This window comes from Mercurialis annua, linkage group LG7 (assembly GCF_937616625.2).
Source record: "Mercurialis annua linkage group LG7, ddMerAnnu1.2, whole genome shotgun sequence".
In the NCBI taxonomy this organism is placed as follows: domain Eukaryota; kingdom Viridiplantae; phylum Streptophyta; class Magnoliopsida; order Malpighiales; family Euphorbiaceae; genus Mercurialis; species Mercurialis annua.
In genome coordinates, this window is record NC_065576.1 from 49,544,866 (window position 1) to 49,558,711 (window position 13,846).

General features: G+C 39.4%; 1 protein-coding gene across 1 annotated transcript; it reads left to right on the plus strand.

Moving 5' to 3' along the window:
• The first annotated feature begins 8,292 nt into the window (after positions 1 to 8,292).
• Positions 8,293 to 13,377, plus strand: LOC126657310 (uncharacterized). Its single transcript, XM_050351978.1, has 4 exons — positions 8,293 to 8,658; positions 8,759 to 10,216; positions 10,270 to 12,614; positions 12,693 to 13,377. The coding sequence occupies exons 1-4, from the start codon at positions 8,293 to 8,295 to the stop codon at positions 13,375 to 13,377; spliced, it is 4,854 nt and encodes a 1,617-aa protein (XP_050207935.1).
• Positions 13,378 to 13,846: the final 469 nt, after the last annotated feature.

Below are 13,846 nucleotides of genomic sequence, written 5' to 3' on the forward strand. Positions count from 1 at the left end.
TTTGTTGAATTCCTCGTAGAGTACTGTAATACCAAATTGCTCTCCACTTTCATTATTTAAGCTCATGAATGTTGTAATTGGGTGGAACATCGGAGTTTCAAGTTCGCCATCCTCACACTGTTCTTTTTCGACCTCTACATGTACATAAATTTGATGATGTCCAACTAAGGCATTGACATATGGAGTTTCAGCCATCTCATCGTCACTATTGATCGGCACATCGTCAACTTGAACCACCTTCGTAACATATGGACTGTCAAGTGATTTTCCGCTTCGAAGCTCAATTACTTTTACTTGCTCTTTTAGATTTGATTCTGTTGTAGATGGTAGACCATCTTGAGCTATATTTTGAATCAAAATAGCCAATTGAGAAATTTGTGTCTCAAGACGGTGGTTGACCGCGGCTTGATTTTGGAAACCGGTTCTCATCTCCTCAATGAATTCGTCAATCTTGCTTCCTTCATCCACATTCCAATTTTGCTGAAAATCCGGTGATTGTTGTGGTTCATTATCAAAGTTGGAATTGAAATCCCATTCGTTTTTATGTGGGTGATAACTTGAATTAAAGTTCAAATTTTCATTGAAGTTCTCCCAAGTATCGTTCCAACCATAAGTTTCACTAGCTTGCCATTGATCACCCATATAGTTGGCATGTCCATTCCAATCTGGATAGAGTACATGACAGTCAGCTCGACTATGACCAAAATCCCCACAAATTTCACAGTTATACTGAAAATTTTGGTACTGCATATAATTTTGATTCCATGCCATTACTCTTTCCAAAATAGGTACACCAAAAACAAATTGAGGAAAAACCAACAAATATCAAATTTCCTGCACACCCAAAAACAAGAACACCCCACGTAAAATCCAATAAACACAAAAAAAAAAAAAAAAAAACAGAAAATAAAAGCTAACACAATCAAGAATATAATACTCTTAATTTATTAAATACGCAATTGTCCCCGGCAACGGCGCCAAAAACTTGTTGGCAAATAATCGCAAGTGTACGATATCGCTCAAGTAATATAACTTGGAAGACCAAGTATCGATCCCACAGAGACAATGGACTTAATCACTAATTTCAAATATTCTTTAATCGGCTAGCTAGAAAAATCAATAGGGTTTTGTAATTTAATTAAACTAATTTAAACTGAAAACAAATAATAAAATAGGGTTTAAAACAATAAGATTAAAAAGCTCAAGGATTGATAATCCCAAATAAATAAGTAAAATTATGGAATAGGATTTCTTAGCGATTTTATCGCGAATCGAGCTATTCTAAAGCACCGAATCCCGCCCTCTCAAGCCTCAAAGATCCGAATAAAATCACAACCTAATTACCTAACCAATTATTAACTCGCTCTCACGATATTAAAACTGAATTAAATAATCAAATTATAATTATGAAGCAAACTCAATGACTACCTAAATTCCAACCCGCTCTCACGGCGTTTTTCTCTAAGTTCTTAATTATCTATGTCTATTTAATTAACAATCTCTCAATTAGTTAATTAAACACAAAATCATGAACTAAGTAGCTAATTTAATCCAAGCAATAAGATTAATAATTAAGACACAAATTAATACTAATCCATCCAATCCAAATAATTACTAATTTATAAGTTCATGTCAACCCTCGAACAAGGGTTTTAGTTACTCATATTAAAACTGAAACAAAACAAGAAGGATGATGAAGAAGAAAGCATAATTAAACAATAAATACCGGAGTTGTCAATTTCGGAAAGAATCGTCTTGATTAAGCTTGAAATCTTCAACAATCGTCTTGCAGAAACTAATTATAAACTACTTATAAACTGCTGAGAAACAGAAAACTAAAACGCTAATCTAAGAGAAAATAATTAAAACTAATGTATTCTAAATTATTCTACGTTATTCTACATCTTAAATTGAGTCTAGTACAAGGTCTTTATATAGTAGGAGAAGTTCCGGAGTCTTCTAATTCGTATTGCAAATCAATTTGTAATAGGAGTTGTAATTGTGAGTTGAGGAAGAATTTCACTCCAAATCAAATCCTGAAGCATGCGTATTTTACTCTTGTCCCGTTCGGGAAAACTGTAGTTCCGTTCGTGACATGCCCAATTTTCTTCTTTCCCGAACGGAACAAACCATTCACGTTCGAAAAAACTGTAGACCGAAAGCTTTGATATCAGATTCCTTCTTGAGTCCCGAACGGGACAAGGCTTTTCCGTTCGGGACACAATTTCAGCTGCGAAACTACAAACTTCAAAACTTCATAACTCGATGTAGAAAACTCCAAATGAGTCGGTTCTTGAACCGCTGGAAAGCTTAGGATGTCTACTTTATTTCTTATGAAGAACATAAAGTCATTTGAAGTCATTATCTGCTCCAAAATTGCCAATGAATGCGCCGGGGTCAGATTTTCATGTGTGCAAATGTGCTTTCTTCATTCCCAAGCTTCACGACCTCAATCTAATCCACGATTTATACTCTTTATTGCTCAAAATGCTCCATAATCACTAAATAATCCTTGAAACACTAACACACACCATAAAGCATAAAAATACTAAATAATGTATGCATAATACGATAAAAGTGATTAAATACGCTTATAAACGACTTGGAATATAGGAGTAATTTTACTCCTATCACTTAGCTGCAAGCCAGAGAAAAGCACGGGTTCGCTGAGCACCAGGCCAACTCCAAATAACCTTCCAAATCTTTTGCTCCTCATCCAAATTGTCATTCTCCTGGAGTTGATAAGCTGATTTGATACTAAAATTTCCAGAATTGGTAAGACCCCAATACATTTGATCCACACCTTCAGAATCCGTAGGAGGCTTGATAGCTGCAATATTAAGGAGCACAGAGTGAGGTAATAAGTTAGAAATGTACCTCCAGTCCCAATTACCATTAATAACCAAATCAATAACTTTTTTGTTCAAATCAACATCTGATAAAGGGGAAAAGGAAAGCAAACGAAGGGGACCCAGATTGCCAAGCCAGTTGTCCTTTCAGAAATTAATATTCGAACCATCACCAATAGACCAATGAGTTCCTAGAAAAATATAGTCACAGAGAAAAGAGATGCTCCTCCAGAGACTAGAACTGCTACTCTTAGCTTTAAAAGTGTTGCCAAAGCGAGACCATCGATACTTGCTTCTCAAAACTTGAACCCAAAATAAGTCGGGTTTAGAAAGAATAGAGAAACCAAGTTTCATAAGAAACGCATTATTTTGTTTTTTGAGATCTCTAATCCCGCTTCCACCATTATCGCAAGGAGTACACATAACATCCCATTTGACCAAATTTATCTTGCGGTTACCATCCTTTGTACCCCAAACAAAGTTACGAACAAGGAGGTTTATTTGATCACAAATCCCTTTTGGGGAGAGAAGTCATTTGCATAGTATAGCCGGGAATAGTCATCAACACCGACTTAGCCAGAGTAATGCGACCTGCAAAAGATAAAAAACTAGCATTCCAACCAGTTAGTTTGTTTTTTATCTTATCCAAAATATAAGAATATGTTCCTTTAGTAACACGAGAGTGTAAGAGAGGAACACCAAGATAATTCCCAAGATTTTGAGCCTGTTGAAAGCCAAATACAGAACTGATGTTATTAGCTTTCCGACTCTCCACATTCGGAGAAAAAAAAAATTGGTCTTGTTCAGGCTGACACGAAGACCAGAAGCAGTTGAGAATTCGTCAAGGATAGATTTGATAATTTCGGCTTGACCTTCCTTTGCTTTACCGAATAAAACCAAATCATCTGCAAAAAAAAGTGAGAAATATCAGGACCATTTCTGTTCAAATTAATTGGAAGCCAGTCGCCTTTCTGAATAGCTTGGCAAATCCTCTGAGAAAGGCGCTCCATACATAAAACAAAAAGATAGGGAGATAGGGGATCCCCCTGACGGATACCCCTAGAAGGCTTGAATTCCTGCGAAACAGAAGCATTCCAAATTAATTTCATATGAGAGGTCGAGATGCAATGCATAATGATACTAATAAGGTAATCCGGCAAGCCAACATCCTTAAGAGTATATTCTATGAAATTCCAATTTAAACGATCATAGGCTTTCTCCAAGTCCACTTTGATAGCAAACCACCCCTTTTTTCCTTTTTTAGACCGCATAGAATGGATGACCTCCTGCGCAATAATAATATTGTCAGTAACACAACGACCAGCTATAAAGCTAACTTGGGTAGGATTAATAAGAAGAGGCATGATAGGGCTGAGTCTGTTAGTAATGATTTTGGTGACCAGCTTATAAAGAACCGAGCACAAACTAATTGGCCTAAAATCCTTAATGCTTTCAGGCTTAGAAACTTTGGGAATGAGAGAAATCAAGGTGATGTTTAAGTTCGGATCCATAGCCCCATTCACAAAGATTTGCTTGATAAGAGCACAAACCGAATGACCAACAACCTGCCATTGGTTTTGGTAGAAAGCGGCAGGGATACCATCGTTGCCGGGAGCCTTCCAAGGTTTCATTTGGAATAAAGCACGATGAATTTCCACGTTGCTGATCTCACCGTTAAGAGAACCAATCATATCAGAGTCGATAGGAGGAAAATGTCCCTTAACAGAAAAAACAGGTCTGGTATATTCGTCTTCAGTGTAAAGATCTATAAAAAAAGAGGTAGCTTGCTCACGCAATTGGTTCTCGTCAGTGCTCCAAACTCCCTCCATATTCTTCATGTAATACCCCTAATTTTCAAAATATGGAATTTTTGAAAATGCGGTGAATCGGAAATTAGCGGCGGTAGAGTACCGGCTTAGAAATTAATTTTCGGTGTTTAAAATGCATGTGATTGATTTATTTGCGATGTTTGATTAATTATTTAAATGTTTACGTGTGCATGGCTACGAAAATTGATTTATTGTGCATGAGTGGCATTTTTGTAATTTTCGGCCATTAATTGATAAAACCGATTTAAATAATTAAAACGTTAAAAAAATAAGTTATAAATATATTTGCTCAAGAATTGATCTTATGAGAGATTAATTTAGTACGGAAACGTTTTTCGAGAAAGAGTTTTACGGAACTTCGAAAACCGTAAAAATAATTAAATAAGCTACATTAACTTAACTTGGGGAGAAAGCAAGTGAATATGAGGTGACACATGTTGGACACTTGTCAACATGCATGTAGCCTAAGAGTGGAGCTAATGATTGAAGTTAAAAAGGGCAATTTAGACCCCACAACTTTTCAATCCAAATTTGCTATAAGAGGAAATCTTTTTCTTCTCCATTTTCTTAGGAGTAAAAAGTATATTTTTTTAGAAAACCAAAAGTCACTCTCTTCTTTTTCTTGTCTTGGCCGAACCACACTCTAAGAAAAATAACAAACCCCATTAAATTTTAACTCAAGCTTTTGAAAAGGTAAGATTAAAAACTTTTAAATGGGTGTTATGTGATTATTTTTGTGGGTTCTTATTCTTCTTCTTCTTCGGTTTCATGCTTGAATGGGAGGTTTTAATCAAAGCTTTTAAATATGATCTTTCTTTTAAAATATGGGTTTTTAAGAGGATCAAATATTTGGGTGTTGTTTGTTTTTGAAAAATTTCGGTTTTAATAAAATTTTGGTTCAAGAGTTTAAAACCTACATGCAATCATGGATTGTGGTTTTTAAGAGTGAAATAAAACATGGGTAAAGATTGGTTTTGAAAGATTTAAAATTTTTTTTAGGTAGTTATGTTTTAAATTTGTTTCAAACTTGAACAAGTCTTATGAACTAAGTTTAAAAAACTGGAAATGTGTGTTTTGAGTGTTAAAAGGTTGGTTTTTGAGAAAAATTAAGGGTTTTAAAAGGAAAATTTAAAGGGTTAATTTGTGGTGTTAAAAGGCCGAATATTTTCATGAATAATCATGAAATAGGGTTTTAAAATTTTATGATTTAAAATGTTTTAAATTTCTTAAGAAAATTTGATGGTTTTAAAGTTCAAGGTGCAAGAATTTTAATATTTTTCCTTGAAACCGAAAACAATGAGATTAAAAAGAAATATTTATGAGATAAATTATTTTGGGTTAAAAATTGTTAAATGGGTGAATATGTGTGTTATGTGTTTAAAATTTTGAAATAAAGATTTGTGGGTAATTTTGTTTGTGATTGCCGAATGATATCATGATTTTCTATTCATTGTTAATTTGTTGTGCTTATTATGATTTTGCATGATTATTTAGATTGTTTAAAAGATCAATTTAAATGTGATGCATGATATAATTTTTGATAAAATGTGTAGTGGAATTTTTAATGTGGCCGAATATAATTTTATGATGGCATGAAAATATTATGAAAGTTATTTAGTGGGTATGCCGAAATGTATTTATATGTGTGATTTTATGATTATTGTAAAATGATTTATAGAAATTTCCATGTTATGTGTATGGTGTAGATGGGATATTGAAATATGTTTGATAGTAGGAATTTATAAATTTTGTTTGTAAAATTTTTGGTTGGCCGAATAGGTTTTTGGAATTGCATGTTTAATTTGTGGAAATTTGTTAATAGGTATTTGTTGAAAATATATATATTGGATTTACATGTTAAATTTGATTGATAATGGTGTAAAATATGCCTAGGATGCAAATGTTTGGAAATATGTTTGAATGATAAATAATTGTTGGCCGAATAAATGGAAAATGCAAATAAATGATTTTTATTGTTTAAATGGCATGTTATTTGGTGATTAGATGAGATTGAGGTTATGTCTACATGTTATGTGGGTTAAATATTTGAAGTGATAATTTTGGCTAGAAGCCGAATAAGTCTATGATTTAAAAGAAATTGTACTTTTAAATTTCTTGAGTAATAGTTGAGTAAATAATCATGCCATGAAAATGTTTAATTGTTAGAAATTGTGATATATGGTAATTTTGGTATGTTGGCCGAATAGATGGCTATATGGTGTGTGATTGTTTAATTGTTTATGATGTGGTTAGTATTGTAATATTTAATCAAGTGTGATTAAATATTTTAGTAGAGTTAAATTTCATTCAATTTGAAATTGATTGGCTAATTTTGGTATAGGTGGTTTAGAGAGTGGGGTGGTGGTCGGCGAACCACTACCGGCCGGTAAACGGAGCACGGTGTCTCTGTTTAACCGAGCCAAGATTTGGTCGGGTTGAAACCGAACCAAAATGGACCGGGGCCAAGAGGGGCCGAAACCGTAATTAGATCCCGGACTTAGAACTTTGGACATTTATTTAGACTTAACTAAATAATTTGGACCCAAAGTTAAAAAGTTAAAAAGGTGAGTAATAATTTAAAATTGGTTAAAAGGGACTAAAAGGTAAGATTTGAAAGTATAAGGACTAATATGTCCTAAATGGATTTTTGGTGGACTTGAAAGGTAAGTGGAACGACAGTCTGTGAGTTTGCATTATTACATGCATACATTAAAGTAATAAAATTACTATTATTACTTTAATGTGGAATATGAATATCATAAAGCATTTTAAATATATCTGATACCGACCTAATAATATTCGAACTCCAAGCATCGCCTAACGAATGCTATGCTCGCCCAACGGGTCTCCAAATCTCCCATCGCCCATGTCTGTCTCGGGCGTACTCATCCAGGTCTGCCATCTAGGCGACCTCATCCACTCTGTTCCCTGACACCCACTACCCGGGATAATCGGGAACGTGCCTTCACCATTATCAATAATCGTGGGGCAAACCCACGATTTACCAGATAACCACCGCCTTGAACTCATTATAAAAGGAAGCCACCGAATGCTGAGAAGGGTAAGCAAAATCAGACTTAAATACTCTTACATTCATTTACCTACCAAAAAACCCTCCCTGACTTAAGCATCGGAGTGGCTTTCAGGCTGAGCAAGCCTGAGGTCCTTTGAGCTTATATTTGTTACTTGTGCAGGAAAAACAGTACGGGCGACCCTTTAAAGATCGACCTGTATCATTTGGTGCGGTGAGCGTGGAACTTATTAGTTTCGTCGTTCCTTTTAGATACTTTTCAGAATTTGCTTTTTCAAGAATGGATCCCCCAGGAGATAATACTCTACCAACTACCAACCGAGAAGACAGGGAAACAGAACCACCGGCCCTAAATCTGTTTCCCCCAACCAGCGAAGAAGGAGAAACCAGCGACCCCCTGGCGATAAGACAGACGATACCTCCGATAGCCATAGCACCTGATGGAGAGCCAATCAACAACCAAGCCATGTTCAAGGCTTTCCTAGAAATCACCAGTCTACTCAAAGACATCAAACAGAGTATCTCGTTAAAATCGCCAGAGCAGGGATCAGCGAAATCACCAGTACAGAAGTCAACGTCAACCATGGACAAGGGAAAAGAACCGATGCGAGAGGAAGATGCCCCTGAAAATTCTGCAAAGAAACAAAATGCCCCCATCGTAATTCCAGACGAAGAACGTTGGATGGATGAACAACACACCCTCAAAGGCGGAGAAGAGCATCTGGAGGAAAAAGTCCGCCAAGTCATGAGCAGGCTTGGAATAAGATGTGAAGACGTGGACATCTCTCTTCGAAGTGACTCACCACTCGCAGATTTCATCATCTCTCACGAGTTCCCTACAAAGTTCAGATACCCCCCAAATTTGGAGTCATACGATGGAACAGGCTGTCCCAAGAGCCATATTCACAAATTCCAAGCGGTGATCAATGTTCAGACAAACTTGGATCACGTACTATGCAAACTTTTTCCTACTACCTTAAAAGGTCTGGCGCAGGAATGGTACCAGAGTTTAAAGCCAGGATCAGTACTGACGTTCAAACAATTCTCAGGAACTTTTCCAGGCTAGATTCGTAGCATGCATCCCTCAAAAGAAGCTATCCACAGATCTGCTGGCCATCATGCAATGGGAAGGAGAGACACTCAGGAAGTATGTAGAAAGATTCAATAAGGAGGCGATGCAGATAGAAGACCTGAGCCAGGAGATCGCCTACACAGCATTACTCAATGGAACTACCAACTCCGACCTACGAAAGGAATTGTTAGCTAAATCACCAAAATCATTTACCACACTGATGACCATCGCACATACACAGATCAGAGTGGATGATGGCCAAAGAGAGATAGAGAATCGCCTCGGACGGGTAGAAGAACGAACGTTTGCAGAAAGAAGAAATGGGGACAGATCGCCCATAGGAAAGAGGTTCGGAGAAAAAGGCAACGACCATTTCAGAAATAAAAGGAAAAAAGACGAAGATAGGCGATATACGCCCCTGAACACAACCAGAACCAACGTACTGTTTTGGGTAAAAGACAGCCGAGAGAAGGTCAGATGGCCAAGGAAGATGAACGCTGCATCAGCCAGCAAAAGAGACAATAGCAAATACTGTGAATTTCACAGAGACAACGGCCACACCACAGATGAATGCTGGCACCTGAAGGAGGAGATAGAGAAGCTGATAGAAAGGGGATCCCTTTCCCAGTTCGTAAAAAGGGACACCGAAGCCAGAGAGACGGAATCAGAAAGAAAGAAAGAGCGGAAAGAAGAAATCGCCAGAAGACCCAGACCAGAGCCAGCAGGCGTGGTTAACGTAATAATGGGCGGATCGACTGGAGGAGACAGCAATACTACAAGGAAGAAAGCTGCAAGAACAGTCTACTCGGTTAGCCCAGGTGCACCGAATGCTAAGAAATTCAGAAGCGTATCTTTTTCGGAGGTCGATAGTCATGGCTTATCAGTCCCCCATGAGGACGCCCTAGTTGTCAAGGGGCGACTCAACAATTTCGAGGTATCTCGGATGCTCGTAGACACGGGAAGTTCGGTAAACATGATCACGATGGAGGTGTTCGGCAGAATTGGACTCAAGAAAGAAAATTTGACACATGTCTCTACTCCACTAGTGGGACTAGGAGGCAAATCTGTACAGGTGGAAGGATCACTGGAGATAAACATCCAACTGGGGGATGGAGAGATCTACAAAGAGATCCGAGCAGAATTCATGGTGGTCAATATGGATTTCGCATACAACGCAATTCTCGGAAGGCCACTCTTGCACGATACGTGCGCATCCATTTGCATGAGGTACCTACTGATGAAAATCCCAACCAGAGAAGGCGATGCCGAAGTCAGAGGATGCCAAAAGTCAGCCAGAGAAGCATACTTTACAGCTCTCAGGAAAGTACATATAACCTTGCCAGTACTAACAATGGAACCTCCAGAGAAGAAGGAAAGGGCGGAGCATTATGGGCGAACTGAGAAAATCGAATTATCCCCAGGAAAGGAGATAGAAGTGGGAGATGAGCTAGAAGAAGAAATCAAACGATCTCTGACCGAAAACCTCAGATCGCTTGGAGACTCCTTTGCCTGGACAACAGACGAATTGATCGGCGTAGACCCGGACGTCATATGTCATCGGTTAAACATAGCGACCGACGCGAAGGCAGTGATACAAAAGAAGAGAAGGCACTCGCCCGAAAAACAACTCGCATCGCAGAAGAGGTCGCCCGGTTAAAAGCAGCAAACGTGATCAAAGACGCCTATTACCCCAAGTGGGTAGCAAATGTGGTGATGGTAAAAAAGTCCAATGGCACTTACCGAATGTGCGTGGACTTCACAGATCTGAATAAAGCATGTCCCAAAGATAGTTTCCCACTTCCACACATTGATCAATTAGTAGACTCCACAGCAGGTCACGCCCTCTATACATTCCTAGATGCCAAGGCGGGATATCACCAGATACCCATGGCACCTGAAGATCAGGAGAAGACGGCCTTCATAACGGACCAGGGATTATTTTGTTACAAGATGATGCCCTTCGGTCTGAAGAACGCAGGAGCCACATATCAGCGGCTGGTGAACTCAATATTCAGAGATCAGATAGGAAAACACATGGAAGTTTATGTGGATGACATGATTATTAAGAGCATCCGAGCTGAAGACCACCCAACAGATGTGAAGATAGTCCTGGAGACGCTAAAGAGATACCAGCTAAAACTCAATCCGGAAAAGTGCGTATTCGAAGTACCGGCAGGCAAGTTCTTGGGATACATGGTCTCTCAGAGGGGCATCGAGGCTAACCCAGATAAAATCGAAGCGGTCTTAAAAATGACACCGCCACGGAGCATACATGAAGTCCAGAAGCTCAACGGCCGGATCACGGCTCTAGGTCGGTTCATGTCCTGCTCGGCAAAACGATGCCTGCCTTTCTTCAAAACCCTGAAACAGATCAAGAACTTCACATGGACCGCAGAATGCCAGCAGGCGTTTGAAGAATTGAAAAGCTTCCTATCCTCGCCCCCACTGTTGGCGAGACCGGATCCGGGCGACGTGTTATATTTATACATCTCTTGCTCTGACGAAACAATAGCAGGAGTATTGGTGTCGGAAAAAGGAGGCGAACAATACCCGATCTACTACATTAGCAAAGTACTCAGAGATGCGGAGCTGAGATACCCGAAGTTGGAGAAGCTGGCGTTGTGCGTATACACCGCCACCATCAAGCTCCGACATTACTTCGAAGGGCACCAAGTCATTGTACGGACCGACCAACCATTACGGAAAATCCTCCAGAAGGCAGAGACAAGTGGACGCATAGCAGAATGGGCCGTCAAAATAGGAAGTCTGGGCGTTATCTATGAAGCTCGGAAAGCACTGAAAGCTCAAGCACTAGCCGACTTCTTCGCTGAATTAACATTCAAAGAACCCATGGAGGACAAAACGACTCCCTGGGAGATGCACGTCGATGGAGCAGTTTGCGGAGAAGGAGCAGGCATCGGAGTCGTGCTCAAAGGACCAGGAAGAATCCACATGGAATACTCAGCAAGACTCGGATTTCCAGCTTCCAACAATGTTGCGGAATATGAGGCGCTGATAACAGGGTTGCGATTATGCGAAGAGCTCAACATCTCCGAAGTCCAGATCTACAGTGATTCACAACTGGTTGTGAACCAAGTCTCGGGGAACTTCGAAGTAAAAGAAGCTACGTTGAAGAAGTACGCCAAGCAGGCCAAAACCTTCTTTGCCGATAATGGGCGATCCTGGTCGCTACAGCAAATACCCAGAGCAATGAATGGAAGATCAGACGAATTGGCAAAGTGGGCAGCAACAAAGAATTACGACTCAATGAGAAACATTCCTCATGAAATCAAACGACAGCCTAGCTTTCAAGAAGAAATTGAGGAAGGCGAAGTACTGATGGTAGAAGGGGAAGAAACCTGGATGTCCCCCCTCACAGCATACCTGGCTAATGGAATACTCCCCGAGGATAAGAAGGAAGCCAAAAGGATAGTGATACTCTCATCAAAGTTCGGAATATACAACGGCCAGCTGTACAAACGGTCATTCACCCATCCCTGGCTAAGATGTGTGAACAAAGAAGAAGGAGAGTACATCATGAAAGAATTACATGAGGGGACCTGCGGAGCACACGACGGAGCATCAACACTGGTCAGGAAAGCACTGCTACAAGGCTATTATTGGCCCACGATGAAAGAACAAGCTACAACGCTAGTAAGGGGATGCTGGCCTTGCCAGCAACATGCCTTGGTACCAAGAAAGCAAGCTTCAGAAATGAAACCCATCGGCAGTGCATGGCCGTTCGCCCAGTGGGGTATGGACATCCTGGGACCTCTCCCTTTGGCCACAGGACAACGGAAGTTCCTGGTAGTGGCAATCGACCACTTCACCAAGTGGATAGAGGCAGAACCACTGGCAAAAATCACCCAACAACGCATAACTAACTTTTTCTTTAGATCTATCTTGTGCAGGTTTGGAATACCGAAGGTGCTGATCACAGACAACGGAAAGCAGATCGACTCAGCAAATTTTAGAAAGTTTTGTGCCGAGTATCAGATCGACCTAAGGTTTACTTCGGTTTACCATCCACAATCGAATGGGCAAACCGAAGTGGCCAACAGAATCCTACTGGCCGGACTAAAAAGAAGACTAGACGAGTGCAAAGGAAGATGGGTAGAAGAACTCTACAGCGTCCTATGGAACTACCGTACCACCCCTAGAGAATCAACGGGCGAAACTCCATTCGCCCTAGCCTATGGAACGGAGGCTGTAATTCCTGTAGAGATCGGCGCACCCACGCCAAGGACAGAAGACAACCAGCTAAACCTAGAAGAAAACGAAGAAGAGCTCAGGAACAATCTGGATCTCCTGGTTGAAAAAATCAACAGATCAGACATCAGGATGGAAGCCTACAGACAAAAGATGGCCAAACATTTCAACAGCCATGTAAAGAAAAGAAAATTCAAACTAGGCGACCTAGTCATGCGAAAAACCGAAGTCAAAAAAGGAGAAGCAGGAAGTGGAAAACTGCAGCCAAACTGGGAAGGACCTTACACCATCAGCGAGGTCATTAAAGAAGGAACATTTAAACTCACCAACTCCATGGGAAGAATCATACCAAGGACATGGAACGCCAACAACTTGAGAAAAATTTAGTCACAATGGGTCGCCATCAGACATGATTAGTTATTCCTTAAGAAGTAGCATAATTAGTCAAGCGGTGTTTAGTTTCAAAATTGTATTTCAATTCCTCCAAGTGATGTTTAATCACAGCATTGTGTTTCAATTTCTACAAGTGATATTTCATCACATTATTGTATTTGAATTTATGCAAGTATTTTAATTTACCCTTGCTCGGACAAGGAATTTCCACAGATATCGTCTCTTTACCATAGTTACTGATTACTTAAAATATTTCCAAAGAGGAGAACTGACGAGTTCATTCCCAAAAAAGGAAAATACACAGTCAAAATATATATATCGCCTAAAATAAAGAGAACATAGAAGCTAACTGTCTCAAAAATAAAGAAGGCAAAAAAGATATATATTAAAAAGAGGGCAAATGCCCCACAAAAATTACAAAGGAAAGTAAAATTCCTAACAAAAGAAAAGATACAAATGTACA

Coding starts and splice junctions, on each gene's coding strand:
- LOC126657310 (XM_050351978.1), top strand. CDS start 8,293: ATGGACAAGGGAAAAGAACCGATGCGAGAGGAAGATGCCCCTGAAAAT. Junction 10,217..10,269: donor CCCCAGGAAAGGAGATAGAA/GTGGGAGATGAG, acceptor CGAAAACCTCAG/ATCGCTTGGAGACTCCTTTG. Junction 12,615..12,692: donor GCAATCGACCACTTCACCAA/GTGGATAGAGGC, acceptor TATCTTGTGCAG/GTTTGGAATACCGAAGGTGC.